The sequence below is a fragment of the Chaetodon auriga genome, chromosome 2 (assembly GCF_051107435.1).
Source record: "Chaetodon auriga isolate fChaAug3 chromosome 2, fChaAug3.hap1, whole genome shotgun sequence".
Lineage (NCBI taxonomy): Eukaryota > Metazoa > Chordata > Actinopteri > Chaetodontiformes > Chaetodontidae > Chaetodon > Chaetodon auriga.
Window position 1 is genome coordinate 13,246,781 of NC_135075.1, and position 19,019 is coordinate 13,265,799.

Sequence of the window (19,019 nt, forward strand, 5' to 3'; positions counted from 1 at the left end):
AAACTATGCCCTGCCAAGACTTCGCCCCTTTCCTCTGACTCTTCCTCACGTACTCCTTCTCCTTTTCTGGTATTAATCAGGTCTTTCCGGCCTCCCTTCACCAGCTTTCCTGGCCATTTGTTTTCGCTCATAGCAACGTGGACTTCAAACCAGTTGTCCACCAATATAACTGAGCTTAAACGGCACTGAATACATCAATCTGTTTAGGCCGCCGCCGAGCTGGAACTATCTGGGACACCTTCAGAAACACCAGCCAGCCGCAATGCCGTTCAGCTATTTAATGTAATGTTTCCGCAATATAAAGGCACCGTTCGAGAGCTGAGGTTTTAAAACGGCTGAAGCAAGCTTCTCTGGGCCCAGACTGACCATTAAAGAGAGGAAAGACCGCGTTCAAGAGCCAACGCAATAAAAACTCAGAAACTCCAAAAGAACTTCAAAATATGCCGTAATGTTTGAAAACCCTGGCTGATTTTAGGTTTTTTTTCACATCCTATTTTTCACAAAAGGGACCTGTTCTAAACTCCGGGGACCCTGCCGTTTTCCAGATGGTTCTCTTCAGTTCAAAACTGTTTTGTGAAAGGAGAAAACCTCTCCCCTTCAACTATGTCCCTAAACTCATCTAATGTTTCTATTGATTCACAGGGGTATACGCACAGTCATAAAAAGGAGCTGAGTGAATACCCAGGGCTGCTTTATATCATGACACAATTCATCATCATATACACACATTTTGAACACACACACACACACACACGGAGGAGAAAAAAACAAAACAAAAACACTGCTTCCTACGGAGATTTTGTCAGCTTTTCTCTCTTAAGCGAAGGGAAAAGGGCATCGAGAGATAGACAATTAAAGATAATGATGAGGTGAGCACGGACAGAAAGAGAGAGGAACTCCCTTCCTGAGAATATAAAAGCAGCTCCCTCTGTATTGTTGGCCTCATCTCAGTCCAGCCCGCTAATTGATGGCAAATAGCTCTACAGCAGTTTCCTTCCACACACACACAAATACACGTCATACATTATATACACATATGCAGTTTCCCTGCGGTTTTCAACACAGCTCGTTTGGCAAGAGAGGAAGGTCTCACTCCAGACAGACCCAGCCCACAGCGGAAAACACACACACACACACACACACACACACACACAAACACACAGTGTACCTTGTAATATTTAGCCCTCATCCTGAATAAGGTAGGGCAGTTAAGTAATTTGGTCATGCTCCTGGGAAGACAAGGCCACTTAGGTGTTAGGTGTTAGCTGGGTGATCTCCAGAGTTTAAGCTGCTTCTCCTGCCCAACAAGAGCAACTCCTAAGAGGGGAGACTGTGCGAGGCCAGCCCATGATGAGGATAGCACTAGCCTGGCAACCAGGCCTCACATATGGAAACCGTTTAACTGTTATTATTAATATCCAAAAAAAAAAAAAAATCAAACTAATAACACATGCAAGACACTGCCAAGACTGCGCTCAGGAGACAGAGGGAAAACACATACATACACAAACAGAGACTGTCTGCCATGTGCACATGCATACACAGACGCATACGCACATGAAGACGGACCTACACACTCAGACGCCGATCGGTTAAACAGAAAAACACGTTCCTAGTCAGTGGCCTGTAAAAGTATTAGCCTGCCTGCCCACTTCGATGCAAATAAAACTCTTTCATGTCTTTGGTTCAGAGGGTTTTTACACCTGGTTGTGGCTGTGGAGATGGACACACCCTCACACCCACCCTTACCACACACACACACACACACGCACACACACACACGTGCACACATACATACACACGTATACAAACGGCGGAAGTGGGCAAGCACAACAAAGGCTGGCTGCTGTATGCTTGAACTTCTAAACAAGCACAAAATCTTTAACTTCCCCAAATGAGAAGCAGGGGTGGGGTGCTCCAAACAGGGGAAACGGGCAAGTGTGTGCACGAGCCGGACCATTTGATTTACTATGAGGATCAATCCAACCAGATGTGAACGGGCACATTTTGTGATTTAAAGTGACTGAAAGCCAGGAACAATTTTCTCTTCTTTAAAAACTTTTGTGGCATATTATTTTTGCTGATTTGGGTATTTTTTTTTATCACTACGATGACATTTTTCAGAGACTTGGGAGAGTGCTGACGCTGCTAGACAACTGTTACAACTAAGCCCGTTTGGACAAACAACAAGAGCAATGACCACCACCAATTCATCCACATCAACTAAACCCCTTATTTGGAATTACAAGTTTTCTCCTTTTTCTCACTTTAAATTAGGAGTAACTTGTCTGATATCAATTATAAAGCAGTGAAAATAGTGAGTCAAATGTTATCATGTAAAACAGATGTTTTCTTTGGGAAATCTGTCCTCGAATGAGCAAACATTTAGTGCAGTGTTTATGACATCTTAACTTTCCAAAGTTGGCTGACGACGGAGAACAAGCTTTCACAAATACCCACGTTATTATTTCAGAATATTTCAGTGAAGCTGCAATTTAGGTTTCACCGAAGTGCTACCGTACCTCGTCTCAAATGAAGCTTCACTGTACTCAAATGTTTTCAGTGATGGAAAACTTTACTGACAAGACAACAAATGCATTCTGGCTGTCAGGTGAAAAAAAAAAAAAAGAAAAAGAAAAGGCCGTCACACACTGTCCCAGAGCTCAAGAAGAAAGCAAAGAGAGAGAAGAGCTACATTCCTCTCCTCCTCCCTGTTGACTCTAATCTCTCCTTTAAAATGGCTCACACAAAGAAGCAGCACAGACTAGCTAATTAGCAACACTTTAGGCCTCTGCAGCCATTGTGTGCGTGGTGTGTATATGTGTGTGTTCACCGTGTGCACCCCGGGCTCTCCACTGTTTCCAGGGTAACTACTTGCCTAGCAGCCTTGTAAGCGTTGCACATTTTGTCTTTACTCTTCACTTTGTCTCGTTCCCCTTCCCCGTGTCCGTCTCCTTCTTTGAGGCCGGAGTCGCGGAATGAGGGACTAAGGACTCAAAAAGAAAAGAGAAGGGACTGGGGCCGAGGTATGAGGGTTTTCTGACCTGTGTGGGTGGAGGTTGTAAACTAATGCTCTCTTTTTTGAGTGCCTCGCCCCTAATGAAGTCTGAGACACTGCATCTGAGCACACATCAATTAAAACCAACTACGGCTGCTGTCCTTCGATACAGAAAGCAGTGGATGGTGACCAACGAGAACAGACACACGCATGCACACAGTCACACCCAGTGCCACTGACGAGCGGTAGTAATGAGGTCATGCGGCTACGTTCGCCGACCTGCGACCTCTTAAAAAGGCTTCAGTCATCATGGCGGTACCTTCTGAAGAGCGAGAGTCAACAATCGATTTTTTTCCTCCCTCAGAAAACAGAAACTTCTCCATGAAGAGCGTCCGACCCCGTTCGTGTGTGAGCGTGCACACGTGTGTATGTGTGTATGCGTGTCTGTGTGTGTTATTTACCTCACAGTGCAGCTCGGCCTGCCCGGTGTAAGTGCTTCCAAACACTCCCATGGCAACCAAACCCAACCTAACCCCTTCAGGTGCCCAGAGATGTGTGTATAACTCAGTCTCCACAACAGAGACAGGACAAACACACACACACACACACGCGCACACACACACACACACACACACACACACACACACACACGCACACACACACACATCCTTCTTCTGTTGCTATCTTGTCTATTCTTGTCTCTGAGCCTCTTGGCTGGTTGGGTCAACCAACCGTGACTGCATCCATGCTGGCTGAGCTGAGCTGGCCTGGTGGACCATGTCTACTGTCCGTCTACTCTTTATCCACAACACTGGTAGCCTTGTAGCATGTTTCCTTGGATCGCCTTTGACAATAAACTTAATCATTAAGCAGAAAATTTCAGTCACATCAGTGTGAAAATTATTAGCTGTGGTTTCAGAAACTTGTCAAACCACGACAGGCCCTCAAGAACAATGCTCTGTGATTCGAGAGTGAAAGTGTACATGGAGGTCACAGAGCAGAGAAATACAAAAGGAAGTGAAACGACTAAACAAAAATCTGCTCTCAAACTCTTCTCCAACAGTCAATGGCCTGGCTGGAAAAAGCAGTAAAGAAATTTTATGGCCGCTCATAAATACAACATCTCAGAATTAGGTCGCAATGTGTGAAAAAATCACTGAATGAGAAATATGAGGAAGGGGAATCATGTGAAATGCATTAATCGCCAAGGGATCTGCAGGTGTGTTTGTGGCATTGTGTGCAGGTGTGTGCATATGTTTACAATCAGTCATGCAAAAGTGTATGTGATAAAATGTGTGCATGTCTCAAATCCCCCCAAACCATGAACAGAAACAGCAGTATAAAGAATGAATGGATGAATAAATGTAAATATTCAGCACGTAGTACCATGTCGTCGTCTTTATCGATCAACTGAAGCAGATTCATACGCAGAGTTCGACAGCGTTTAGAAAAAAGTCAAAGACGACAGATAAAGGGAGCTGCTGGTGCTTTTAGGACTCCTGGAGGAAGTCGGCGTTCTATAGGTCTCTTTGTATCACCGCTGTTACAGCAGTGGGTGTTCTGCGATGCTAGGCAACCCAACTTGCCCCTCCTCTGTCTCAGCATGACCTCTGGTGACCTGTGAACTATACTGACCTCAAACATAAAGAGGAAGGCCTGGCCCAGACCGAGGGAAAGCTTTTAGGAGGTGACAGCACTCAGAGAGAGGCCTGGGACTGATTTACTGGCCCGCACACACGACGGACAGGCACACACACACACACACACACACACGCACACAGGTTACGCATGCAGACGGGACATACAGACAGGAAAGTGACACACGCAGACACACATGGGATGCACTCTGTCAGGCAGATGCACAAAGCGGGAGCATAATGTGATGAAATTAAATCCCACTGTGCTAACAAATGAGAAAACGTATTTCTTCTTCACCTCCTCATCCTCTTCTCTATCCAGCCCGTCACCTCTGCCTCGCCTGCACTCCTGACCTGAAAGTGAACCCTAGTGGAGAGCTGGAGGTCAAACGGGACATAACTGTCCCAATGACCAACATTCACCTCCCATAATTTAGCGAAAGCCAAGCAGCCAAAGCTGGAGAGCCGCATGTGTCTCCAAACCTCCCCAACCTCCATCCATCCAGGCCGTGATTACAGAGTCTAGCCAATCTAACAGGAAGCCATACGTTATCTGAATCATCCAGCGTCTCTCAACGTCCGTTAACACACAACACCACTCTCATACATCTGTCCGCAAAAGCACCCCCGGCATCAAGCCCAAACGCACACTCCTGCACATGCGCACACACTCTGAACGGCTATCTTTCATCAGTGTTTGTGTATATCTGAGATCTGTATCGGTTCCCCCTGATCTCCAGTCATCACTGTGGCTCCTTAATTACACCCTTCATTAACTCACATCAGCTCTGTGCATGTGCGTAACTGCCTGTGTGTGTATACGAGAGAGGGAAAAAGGGGAAAGCATTGAGGAAAAAATAGATTATGACAAATGGGAGCGGGGATCGAAGCTCCAAACCAATTTCTGAAACTGCCTTTTTCTCGACCAACGTGTCTTTTAAACCCTTGGGGAGGGGAGACCGCTACAATCTGCCTCTCACTTTCTATTTGCACGTACGTAAGATCAAGTTAAGGGCAAGAGAGAGAGAAAAAGACAGAGAGGAAGAGGAAAAAAAGCTCTCCCTGGCTGCCGAAGCCGGCCGATGAGTGGCACTCCTAAGAGGAAACGGCACCTTTTTGTCACCATCTCTCCGTCTTTTCTCTCCCTCCTACTTTCCCCTCTTCTCTTGCCGTCATCACCAGCCACGACTACTGTAGCTGCTGGAACACCAGAGGCCATTAATTGATGGCGAGTCAAAAGGGAAAAAGAGGAGAGAGAAATGGGTGAGAATAGAGGGGAGAGAGGGGAAGTGACGGTGCTCAAAGTGTGGACTCACATCTGCAAAAAAAAAAGGAGGGGGGGGAGACGTAAAGAAAAGGAAAGAACTGAAGACACCTGGTTCTCGTCAGAGCACCCTCCACCCAGCCACACACACACACACACACACACACACACACACACAAACTTTGAGGTTTGTTAGGATTTATCCTGCTTACATTTCTCCTCTGCTATGCATCATTTCATGTCTACACCCGTGGCCGGCACCTCAACTGAGTGCCACACACTCTCCACTGCACTCTCACTTTTCCACCTCTCCTTCCTCTCGCCCTGTAACTCCGCTCTTTGTTTTCCCTTCCTCCCTGCTCGATGATGGGGCAGAACTGGTCTTCGCCCCCTCTTCCCTCTCTTCCCTCTCTCTTCGCTCTCTCCTGCTCTGTTCTTTCTGGGGAGGCAGACAGGCCACATTCCACAGGGAGGCCCAGGCGCCCTTTTCTGACACGTCTCAGCATTACACCCCTCCCTCATCCCTGTATTCCTCCTCTCCACCCCACCAATGCCCCCCACCCCCCCCACCCCCAATGTGCTGCCTCTTTGCCCCTCCTTTTACCTCAGTTCTCTCTGGCTGTATGTCCCATCATCCAGACCATCTACAGCATCTACCTGTGACCCTCTTTTATCTGTCTGTTTGTCAGTCTGTGAGAAAAACCAAAACATTTCGAGAGCAGAGGACAGAATCTGAGAAAGACGGACACACCGAGAGACAGATAGAAGACAGAGAGAGGCCAGTGGAGGGGTTTGACGGCTGGAGATGGCTGTGATTTCGCTCAGGTTCCCAAGGGGCCCTCGGAAAAGACGGCTTTGTGTTCTGACAACACCATGCTGTCAGGAGTTCTGTGTGTGTGTCTTTTCTGCTCCAGTGCACACTGGCACTGGTGTTTAAGCACCAACACTAGTCTGCGCTACACCTTCAGGTGAGAGACTCAAGCGTGGAGGAGAGAGGAACAAGAGGACGAGGACGAGGAGGAGGAGGAGGAGGAGGAGGAAGTATATACAAGACTTTCAGGTTGAAGCATGGGAGCAGGTTCTTATACAATGTTGTCAGGTAACCAGTGTCAGTATAGGTGCTGTCTGTATCAGGTAATATTGAGGTTGTGAGTGGTGGGCACAAGCTAAAAATACAGCCTCTATGGCCATCCAGCACCACTACACCAAAACTGGATTAAATCGAGTAGTGTGATGGAACAAGGGACCAAAAAAGTTAAAGATCTTGTGGACAGAGAGATGTATTTGCGGATTTCAGAAAAGGAAATGTGTGAGTGTGAGAGAATTTAAAATTTTATCTGACATGTGAGCTAAGACTAATTTCAAAATAGCCAAAACTGGTCTGCTCTCTGATTGAAATGGTCAGGATGAGAGAAAATAAGTCGCATACTCTGTTATGAACCCTGTTCTGTATTAGTTTGAAACTGGACACACAACACAACCTCCTCACTGAGCATATTTCAATGCTTTTTCGAGGCCTTGAATTTCCCATAAATAAAAGTAGATTTTTTTTTGTTCTTAGGTTTCACTTTCTTTTATTTAAATGGAGAATGAATGAGGGGAGAAGAAAAGGTGAGAAATGAAAGAGATGAATAAAGAAGAATCAGCTGGTTGTGATATCAGTGCAGCCACTCTGGAGTGCTCACTGGCACAGAACTCCCATCTTATCCACGGGGTGAGGAGGGGGTGAGGCAGAGGTGGGGCGGGGGGTAGAGAGATGTGTGACGGCAACCGAAGGACTGGTAATACTGAGCAGAGATGACAAGGGCGAACACACACACACACTCACAGACATATAGAGAGAGGGAGTAAAAAAAAAGAAGACAAAATAAAGATGAAAAGAAAGAAGAAAATTTGGAGTTTTCTGAACATTGACCACTTTATCTTCATATCATATGCTTACTTTCCACCCAACTGGCCAGTAAAACAGCCTTAAACTAGCAAGAGGCTGCAGTGGCAGAAAGCATAACAGTGGCTGAGTTACAGAAAAATATCCATAGTACAGGAAAGACACACCTCTGCCTCATGACAACTCAAATCGTTTCATTATGTGCAGATTTGAACAGAAAGCTCGAAATAGAGACTGTGTACAATAAATGACTTTGTATTTACCACTGCCTGTTGTACGGTATGTGGATGTAACAGTTTTTGTGAGGTGAGGGTTGGGATCTGGAGGAAAGGTTGTGCTTGTCTTTCATGGCCCACAGCGGATAGAGGGAAAAAGAAGTACAGGGGAGAGAGGAAGAGAAAAAGATGGAAAGAGAGAGGGAGGTATGTTTGTGGTTGGTAACCCGCTCAAGAGAGGAAATACCAGCGTGCACACACACATATACACACACACAGGTGCAAAAACATAGAGAGCAGAGACACGTCCGAGAGAATAAAGACCTGCTTTGTATGAGCTACAGGTTTGGTGTTTATGTATGTGCATTTGTGCATGGCTGTGTGTGTGTGTGTGTGTGTGTGTGTGTGTGTGTGTGTGTGTGTGTCCTCGGATGAAGGTTGCTGAGGAAGCAGGGTGAGGATGCAGTCAGAGGAAGGAGGAGGGAGAGCAGGACAGGAGTGAAGGGCCTTGAGTGTTCTTCATTCACCTAAGGCTCCATCATTAGAATTAGGGGGAATAATTTTAGCAGCAGGGAGGAAACCCTGATTTTTCCCCCCTGGGTTTCCTCGACTAGTAACTCAGCTGGTGTCAGAGGGCCCAGAACCCACACTAACCCTCTGTGATGGAGCAGACACAACACACACACACACACACACACACACACACACACACACACACACACACACACAGAATGAGAGCGTTATAGAGTTATAAATATTGACTACATGCTTGTACAGCCAGTACATAAATAGGGCAATTTCTTCTCTCCTAATCTCTTCATCAATTGCAACAAATGCCACATCAATGGCTGAAAAACATGAACCAGTCAGTTTCCATCATTAGATGACAACACCCAGCAGACATTCTTGTGCAGTTATGGATGAATGACTAATGTAGAGACCTCTGGGTGAAAAAACATTTAAAAATGCTTTAAAATGTGTGTGTGTGTGTGTGTGTGTGTGTGTGTGTGTGTGTGCGTGCGTGCGTGCGTGTGGAGTCCTGGGTCCTTCAGAGAGTAATCAGGAAAGAACTATGTGGATTTTTGGGGAGAATGAGAAATAAAAATGTAGAATTTCATCCAAGAAGTTCCGGGAAGTTTGGAAATTCCATTTGACACAGTGGCCAGTGTGTGTGTGTGTGTGTGTGTGTGTGTGTGTGTGTGTGTGTGCGTGCGTGCGTGCGTGTGTGTGTGTCTGTCTGTCCTTGTGTGTGTGTGAAGGCACGAGCGTGTGTATGGAGGGGGGACTGACGCACAGGAGGCAAGATAAATAGCATAACTACAGACACTGCACGCTGACGTGTCAAACACACACAAACACCACTTCATGGATCACAGAAAATATAAAACAGACTCTCCCACGCACACACTCCTTGAGCGTCCTATATCTCATGTGTGTTTGCATGCCATTGTGCGAGTGTGTGAGCGTATGTCTGACCCCGACAACGGACAGGACAAAATGGCCTCTCTCTCACCGAGGCAGAGCTTAAACGGCAGGTATGCCTACTAATTTTTTCCCAGCCAGTAATGTGTAATAATATATCAGTGGGAACCTTGTGTGTATGAATTATTATGGTGAACTTTGTCCCAGTGGAATTAGTTGGCACGTTATGAACGGTGGATAATTAAAGCACTGACGAGCCAACCTGTCAGAGCTTTTCACCATTCGCACAAGCACGGCTGACAATTACCAGAGTGTGGTCGACTGCGTGTTGTCACATCTGTACATTATGTAACGCCCTGGTGTGTACATGCTGTTCTAGACAATGTACTGTACATACACACACGGGTTGCACAAGTAGGAGATGTTGCAAAACAAGTCTCACAAGCACGTATAAGTAGATCTGTAAACACGATGTCAATCACACACAGGTCCAGACGCACACACACACATGCATACATACACACACCTGCTGCTGTTGCAGGTGCAGTAAGTCGACCGGGCTGATCTCTCCGTTGGTGTCTCCGTTTGACCCGCCCTCTCTACCTCCCCCTCCATCTGATTGGCTGCTGAGGCTGCTGACTCCGTTCTGGTTGGACGGCGTCGTTCGAATGGTCTCAGAGGCTGATTCCACCATCATCACTGGCACCTGAGAGTGAGGGGTGGGACAAGACAACACAGAGATTGAACAAAAGTGACCAGGGCAGTTTGAGCAGAAAGCCTGCTCCCATCTGAGTGAACAAACAAGGCACAAAACTAAAGTAAACACACGCAGAGATAGAGAGGGGAACTGCGCGTTTATGTGCATGTAAGTGTGTGTGTGTGTGTGTGTGTGTGTGTGCACGTGTACTTTGAGAAAAGAGCTTTTGGTCATGAAGCACATGCACACAAACATGCCCAAGTAGCCACAAAGCAACACCTGAAGCAGACACTTTTTTTTTGTCTGTCATGTAAATGTGTGTCTAGGAGCGTACGCATGGATTAGGATCAGACGTGCAGCAAATCTAAACTGACAAGGCTGTTAATACTCTGCTATATAGTTAAATAACACAGACATTTCTCCAATAATCAGAGGTGGCATGTGTGCGCTGTGTGAGAGCCATGAGCAGGTTGGTCTTTGACAACGATCTGTTTGATGCACCTTCATAGGGCCTCTCTAATTAGAGCGTGTTCCTTCCACAAAACCTGACAAAACGAGCCGTTCCTGGATGTGTTGTTGTTTTTGAGAAACAACGCCTCGCAAACACACAGGCGCATTTGCCATCGTTAGGAGCCTGAGCGTGGGAGAGAGGAGGCACAGATACACACACACTCGTACGTGTGCAGAACACACACAAGGCAGCGAGCACAAAACAAAACAAACCTTCATACAAGCACGCAGGCTGTGAACTCCTAATGACAAGCTCAATCTCGTCTTTCTGCCTCATCCAGTTTTAGAAATTAACACACGGGAGCGCATATAGTTTTTAAGGGGAAAGTTCTAATGCTTTTATTCCAGCAACCCAGGGTGGGTACACAAAACGCCATCGAGGCATTGTACCCGCTGTCTCTGTGCTGCTGCGTGTGTATGTGTGTGTGTGTGTGTGTGTGTGTGTGTGTATGCAGGCGTTTTTCAGAGGCGTACAACCCATGCCTTCTGGGGAAACAATAAAAGGCATTTGATGAGAGAATCTAACTTTTCTTTTCCTCTGAGGCAAGAGCAGGTGAACCTCTGTGTGTGTGTGTGTGTGTGTGTGTGTGTGTGTGTGTGTGTGTGTGTTTTTCTCCGAGACTCTGACAGCAGGTGAGGGTGTGAGAGAGTGCTGGTGGCTCTGTTAATGGAATGCTGCCAGATGCTTGCTGAGGGACGGGGACCTGAGCACGTCTGTGTGTGCGTCCGTGTGTGTGTGTGTGTGTGTGTGTGTGTGTGTATGTGCACGCTATATAAAGGGTCATTCCACCCAAATCCCTCAAAACATAACGAACGGTATCTAGCCATGCAGATAGTTTGGCTATAATTTTCAAGGTTTTCTTGTCTGATTTGTCTGCCGTTGCCTGAATACAATGGAAGTGAATAGAATTTAAAAAATCTACAGCAAACTGTCTTTTCATACTTTGTCTGAAGTCGGCGAGGCGTATGCCAAGAAATATGGACATTTTTACTATGGAAAGACACAATACTGTTTAGTGGTTCAAATGTCATTTTTCAAAGCTTTGAGCTGCACAAACAAAATTCCATTCACCATCATTGTATTAGAATGTTTAAGAGGTGGATTTCTCAAGGCCTGGGCACATAAAACAAAAAAATTTTTTGTATAGCTTGATACCACTGAGGGTTAAAAGAGACTGAAACATTCTTGACCTTGACAGCTGAGTAGAACTTGTTTTGTCAATTGTGTTTTCTTATTATTTGGGTGAAGTAAATGTTTAAAAGCACAGGCTGCTTATGGACAGACTTCACCAGACTTCTCGCCTAACAAGCCGCCTGTCTGAAAACCACAAATCACTCTGCAGTTTTTTTCCTCCCCATTGACCCTCTTCTGTCTCCCTCCTGGCACCCATCCGCCTGTGAAGTTAAGACTGAGAAGTCGAGCGTTATTGTGACATTTAAAGCTAGTCGCTTAATCTCCAACCTCATTCCTCTTCCCAGCACTTTCTCCTCTCTTCATCCTTCCTTCCATCTCCTCCCGCCTCCGTCCAGACCCCCTGCTAGGTCAAACTGCTCCCTGAGGTAATATTATGAAGCAAAGCATCGTGCAGAGTGATCAACAGATCCCGCCGCACACTCCAATGACTTTGCAGCGCAGTAGAAACTCCTCACATCATCACACGTCTCACTAAGCATGAATCACCGGCCTGCTATCTAGCCCACACTATACTGCGCTGGACTGTAATGTACTGTACACCCATCTGCTTCTTACTCTTCCTCATTGACCTTATTAGCAATGAGGGGAAGAGAGATAAAGACAGACAGAGAGATAGAGCTCGCAGGTGGACAAGGACCTAATGGGAAAGTGGGGAGTGTGTAAAGATGGGAGCGAATGCCCTCTCTTTCACACACACAGACACACAGGCGGTGTGGTATGCTCGTCTAAAGGGTGTGTACTCTGTCATATCCTGTAATGGGTGTATATAAGCTGGTGTAATGGAGGTCGGGAAAAAGGCAGGGGCATAAATCTACCCTGAAGTCTCTGATTAGGGCTATGATACACACACACACACACACGTACACTGCTTTAAGTTTAAGTGTTTCTGGCAGCGAAGAGGAGCTGCCCGTGCAGAGGCCTGCCTCAACCCGCTACTCACTCTATCTGTGTGTCTCTTTCTCGCTTTCTCTACATGCTCAGACCCCCTCCACCTGAACCCCTGACCTGAGAGCGCGTTGGGAGAGACATTCCCACTACCCCGAGGGGACCGAGCGAGGGAGGGAAGGAGGAGCGCAGATCAGAGAGATAAAGAATGCGTTTGGAGGAGAGCGAAATAAAAGGCCTCCTCTGCCTTTTAATTGGGATGGAGAAGAGAAGAGGGGAAATGGGACTCAACATGTTTCTGATGACTCTGATGTATACGTGTGTGTTTGTCTAAGAGGCTGACAACTACCTTTGTACTGTAATGGATTAGCTCACAGCAAACACTGGGTGCATATGTGTGTGTGTGTGTGTGTGTGTGTGCGTCTTGTGTGATTGACGAGCGGAGAGGAGCTGGGATGAGTCCTGTTTCGACACGTCAGCTTGTTCAGATGTTCCCAAAAAATTTTGCACTAATAATCATCAGAACGCTCGCTCTGTTCCTTCCCACTGCTCTGGGTGTGTGGAGTTCAAACAAGCCGAGCCAAATGCCCAGCGAGCTGGCTCACAACTGCTGACTCTCAGGCTTTGTTGGAGGGGATTGGCTCTGTCAGATTCCTCCTGGTCACAGCTCGTCAGATCCGTAAAGCCGGACCGGTTTCACTTTCTGTGAATGTGCGTGTGTGTGGGGGAGAGAGAGAAAGAGAGAGAGAGAGAGAGGGTTGTGTACAGTGTGTATTTATGTGTGCATCTGTGTTTACAGCAGCTTAGTGAGATAATAAGTCTTTATCATGTTATGCCTCATGTGGGAATATTTCCAGCAGTCCCAGAACGCCTGTTCTGTTTCCTCCGCCTTGCATCAGCTCGCAGGAACGCTGCTTATTAGGCAAAGAACTGAGGGAATAAGGGTGGGAGGGAGAGGAGGGAGAAGGAGGGAGAAGGAGGGAGGGGGGTAAGGGAAAAAAAATTGTCTGTACCAGTATCTACACTCCATCATCTATCTACTTTCATCTGACTCTTGAATTATCCGTCTTTCTCCTACTCGCTGCATGCTGTCTTTCTCCCCCTGGTTATGCCTGGTAACTAGTGGCAGGCTCAACCCTGGAAAACATTAAAGTTTTCACCCTGAAATAGAATCCACATAGGTTATTTCTATGATCTTTGATAGTTCAATCAATATTTGTGTGCAAGAGAAACACTCTTCCCGCAGACACAAATCTGAGGAATTGGAGCTCTAACCTGTTTTGTAATCAGGAAACAGAATTTGGAGGAGCCTCTGTTCACAATGAGTGGCTGTGTGGATTCACAAAATATTTGCTTTAGCTGTTACACCCGAAGGGGCTTCATTTAATTATAATTGACAGTCGCGAACTGTCATTGTGACCACAAAATGTCCTATTTACTGAGCGAGTGGGGGAGCTCCAGGATGCGTCTCTTAAAAGCATCACAAAGGGCCTGAGCTATTTTATTTCTGTGACGGAACATGAACACAGACACACATAGTCAGATCATAACTTAGTAAACACTTACACACCCATGTTCTCACTCTCGCCCTGCAAACTGGCAAAGACTCCTCCACTAAGTAAACCGTGACAGTGGCCCCGAGGGAATCTTCTTTAACCCCAAACCCAAGAACAAACCCATCTATCAGGTCTGGGCTCTTCCGTCTCCATTAATCACTCTTTAGGTTTACGTGCGAGAGATGCAACTAGAAACACTGAACAAAGTGAAAAGAAATAAAAAAAAAAAAAGTCTGGTACAGCGAGGCACTTAGTGGAGATGTATGCGCAAAAGAAAAGAGATAAGTAAACACCGGTTGTACTATTAACCTTCCTGTAGTGAAACTGCAGGAGTGACTATTGGAGAGACAAAGTGTTGACAAGGTGTACGGTCGTAGTTTCAGGGCAGAGTTTCCACCACAGCTCTGCACCTTTCTATACATCCTGCTACTTAAGCACCTTTCTCTTTATCTCTCTCTGCAAGCAGATATTTAAATATTTAACTAACTAGGCTCTCTTGCGCATGAGAAGACATGTTGATTCAAAGAACAACATCACCCTCAATGCAAATGAATAACTGACAGTTTGTGCGTGTTTTAAAGCAAATCTGCACCACTGCGTCACTGCAATTCAGCCGCTGTACAAGGTGAAGCTTTCTCTTGCTATTTTTTCCTTTCAGTTTTTTTCAATTGCCTATATGAGAAACACATTTTTTTACTCCCTTTGAATGCTTTTCACATTTTGTCAGTAAATGGTTGAGAAAAGTGATGCATTTTATTGAATCTCAGTACATTTGAAATTACGGCTCTTTCATAAATGTGTTAAAATCGTGTAATCTAAGCTTGAAACACACAAATGTAGTCAACAACGACAGCCCCGCTCTGTACATCTATATGTTTCAGACATCTTCTTTACTCTCCGGACTCCAGAAGAATGACAGAAGGGAGAGGGAGAGGAAGAGGGATAGGAGGGATATCTGCGTGGCATTTCTGAGCTGACGTGTATTAGCTTCAATAAAAAGAGAATGAGGTCAGAGGAAAGCTGAAGAAATAACACACATATTCTCACACGAGTGAGCACGCACATAAAAAACATACTGCACAAATTCTTTTTCCATCACTTCCCTGTCCAAGTTTGGTTGTTTCCTCAGCAGCTGGCCATTGCTACATGCTAGCCAGATTTGCAGCAGGATACCAGACCAGAGCAGCCAGGTAGTCTTCCACACAGAGCTGAAGCTAGCAGCTAACAGCACCGCTCCAGGCTACTCTGGCTGGCAGCCAGCGCTAACAGGTTGGCTAACAGCAAAGGGCTAATGCTAGATGTCTGCGGCTGCCCTGGCCCCGCTCCAGTGCTAACAGGTGAACTCCATTATCCCACAGACAGATAGTCAGTAAGATGTGGGCCAATATCTACTACTGGCTGGCTGGCTGGCTTCAAAGCGCATCGTCAACCCGGAGAGAGAGAGGCTAGCAGCACTGGCCTATCGTCTGACCTCCAGCATGCTGTGCAGCTGGCTAATGAAGAAGCCAGTGCTGTTGTTGGGGGAGTGGAGAGAAGAAGAGAGGGTCTAAGAGTGCAGATGATAAGAAAATCCCCTGCTATATAAACATGGGGAATTCTTCTATACTTCTGCAGGACTGTCTGCCATATGGCGTTCACTTCGTCTGAGTATCCAAGCGAGAATTTGCGTGTGCATGCAGCCTCTGCACGTGTGCTTTTCTGTGTATCGCCTGTACAGTATGAAACCTGCCATATACGTTCTTTCCTCTCCTCTCTGGCATGTATGTCTGTGTGCGCGTCCATGTGTGAATTGTGTGTCTGCTTGCCCGCCTGCAGTTCTCTGAAGACAAAGTCCCTGTTTACAGAGCCCATAAAGATTAGCCTCCCTCGGTCAGGTGGGTTCTGGAGCCATAGGTAAACACACAGCACATTCCGCACCGATGAGATCGCTCCGTATGTGTGTATGACCGGGGCAAACATACACTCCTGCCTTCACCTCGACCCTTCCTTTAGAGTGCAGTAAGTGATTTACCAGCTTGCAGACTGCTGTCTGTTCGAAAATACTGAAGACAGACACAAAGATACACACACACACACACACCGCACACACAAATATTTGTAGAAGGAGCGGACTTCATGCACACCTCATTTATCTGAGCCTAAAATCACGGGTTGTACATTCCTAAAGAGGTAAAGCTCGCGTTTGTGTGTGTGCGTGTGCCCGTGTGCCAGTTGGAAATCATCCTGTGATCATGAGGATGAAAAATCCCCGCTTTCCCCTTCATCTCCCCTCTGTCCTGAGAGGTAACGGAGGCTGAGGTCAGGTTATGACAGTCCACACAGCTAATACTCAGATTGTATTTAACATGGTGGAACAGAGGTGAAGAGGGGAGGTGGAGGAATGGAGGGCAAGAAGGAAAGAAGCTTGGAAAAAAAAAAAAAAAGGTGATGTGCCTTTATTTGGATCTGAAACCAGCTAGAGCGCCGCGGAGCAATTAGCAGCTCTGTCCTACGAGAGCTCTTTATTAGAATGACCTTCACTGTGAGGGGGGAGGAAGGGAGGAGGAGGGAGACAGGGAGGAGAGAGAGAGAAAGGGAGAAGAATAAAGATTTTAAGAGAGACAGATGAAAAGGTGTCAGTGGGGAAATGGACAAATGACATGAAGGTGAAACAGATGAGTAAACTGAGGCTGAAGCACACGGAGATTTAATTCTTGTATTTGTGCAACAGATGTGGTGAATTTGATCTGTTTGACCCTCAGTGCACCATGTACCAAAAAACAGGTTGACATGGGGGACAAGACTGGAAATGTGTGCATGTCTGCGCAGGGCCACGTGACCGTCAGGCGTACGTGAACGCTCAGGCCTTTTAACTACATAAAAAGAGGACTATCCTTCAATTCACATCGAGAGAACCTACACGTCTAACAAGACACTGCTCCATTCCTCACACTGACACTCGCCACCTTCATCAAATAAATTGCTAACTTCCTAACTTTAATTACAAGGAACAATTTGGATTTTATTCCTTGAAAAAGACAAAATTGTGGCAGAAATAGACAGAGGAAGCATATTTTCCGAAGAGGTAAATTTGTTGTACTTGCCTTAAGGTGAGATATAATTTCATTGAAAATCAGAATTTGCATTATAAGGAAGATAAAGAGAATAGATTTAATATTACCTGAAAATGAGCAACAGCGACTTACAATAATAAAGGGTTACAATGGATTTAAAAACTGGTGGTGTTAAAAATATAAATAAATATATATCAAAGTGGACATGATATAATTTTAAACATCAGCTTTCAAGTCGGGCACTTTGCATTTCCTAGTTAATTAATAGATTGGATCAGAGCGAGTTTAATCAAATATAATTGAATAAGTCCACAGTAAAAACAGGCCAGACTTTAAAGGAGACATGCGGAGAAAATGATAGCATGTCCACTTTTCAAATTAATTGAATTTTAGTACTTTTGAACTTGGTCCAAGCTGTTACAGAGGTAATTAATTCACATCCTACCCAAAAGTGCTAAAACAAGATGATATCCCTGAGCATTCAGCATGACGGTGCGTGTGCACACGCACGCGTGCACACACACACACACACACACACACACACACACACACTTTCACACACACGCACACTTTTCTTTCAAAAGAGCCAAATAAAAATCAACACTCTTGCACACCAGTGACAGTCTATAATGTATTCCATGTAATTGTTAGTTTTCTGTTCTTCTTGCTCTTTTCTCCTTACTTTTGTCTTACAGGCCACAACTAAAATATTAATAATTTCTAAGGCGGTTCTCATTGTATTAAAAAATGTCTCCTTTATAATTTATCAGAGAAAGAAAAATCTTTGTTATAGTGACAAGCATGCTAATTAATAGAAGTAGAAGGAACATTGAGAGAAGTCATACTAATTTGGAACATGCTAATATTAATAGAATAATTTATGGCACAGTATAAATAAATTAATAGAGTATTTCGTTTGAAAAAGGGATGCCTTCAATTCAATTTAGGAGAAAAGAGCAAAAAAAAAAAAATGTCTGCCTCTTGGACAAGGACATTAATAACAGTGCTCTATCATCAGAAGAGAAACGGAAGAGACAAACTAAACATGCACTGTTCACTTTTAAAACGCATCAATATTTCAGTCACCTAATGAAAATTGGATGAGCAACACTTGTATTTCCTGCCTTGTTATTTTCATTTGCTGTTTAAGGACTTTTTGACTGGCAAATTTGTGCAGAATGTGCGAAAGGCGGAACATTTAGGCTTCTTTTTTTTCCCCTTTAAATGAGATGCCTCTTCCTCTTCCCATTGGCTTCACGTAAACTAACAGCTGTGTGCCAGGCAGTGAGCGAGAGAGGCAGAGAAACAGAAGGAGCGAGAGAGAGAGCGAGAGAGTAACAAAGACAGAGAGTGAGAGAGAGAGAAGTGGACTGGGTCATTACCATCCTTATTACTCCTCATTAAAATACACCCATCACAAAGACATTCTGCTGTGTATGTGTGTGTGTGTGTATGCGCCTGCACGCACACGCATGTGACCGAGCAAGTGCATGTGCCTGTTTCTGGTGTTCCTGATGTGCACATGTGCGTCCTTATGCAAAAGTGACAAAAAAAGAACAATATAATTGGAGAAATGTACGCAGTAATAATAGGTATTCAGAAAATGATAATTCATATTAAACAGGGTGCACAAAGTCAGCCTCATTTGCATGTTTTAGATTATATGCATTTCAAAAGTAATTTCCGCAGGGCATATGAA

The 19,019-nt window shown here is 45.3% G+C and overlaps 1 protein-coding gene across 5 annotated transcripts in view; it reads right to left on the reverse strand.

Annotated features, from left to right (window-relative positions):
• Window positions 1-19,019, reverse strand: part of foxp4 (forkhead box P4) — an 89,263-nt gene that overhangs the window by 45,505 nt on the left and 24,739 nt on the right. For all 5 annotated transcript variants that reach the window (XM_076755409.1, XM_076755377.1, XM_076755400.1 and 2 more), the window contains exon 2: window positions 9,951-10,130. In XM_076755409.1, coding sequence (XP_076611524.1) covers window positions 9,951-10,121 — 171 coding nt within the window. In that variant the 5' untranslated portion in view covers window positions 10,122-10,130. The remainder of the gene's footprint in view (window positions 1-9,950; window positions 10,131-19,019) is intronic.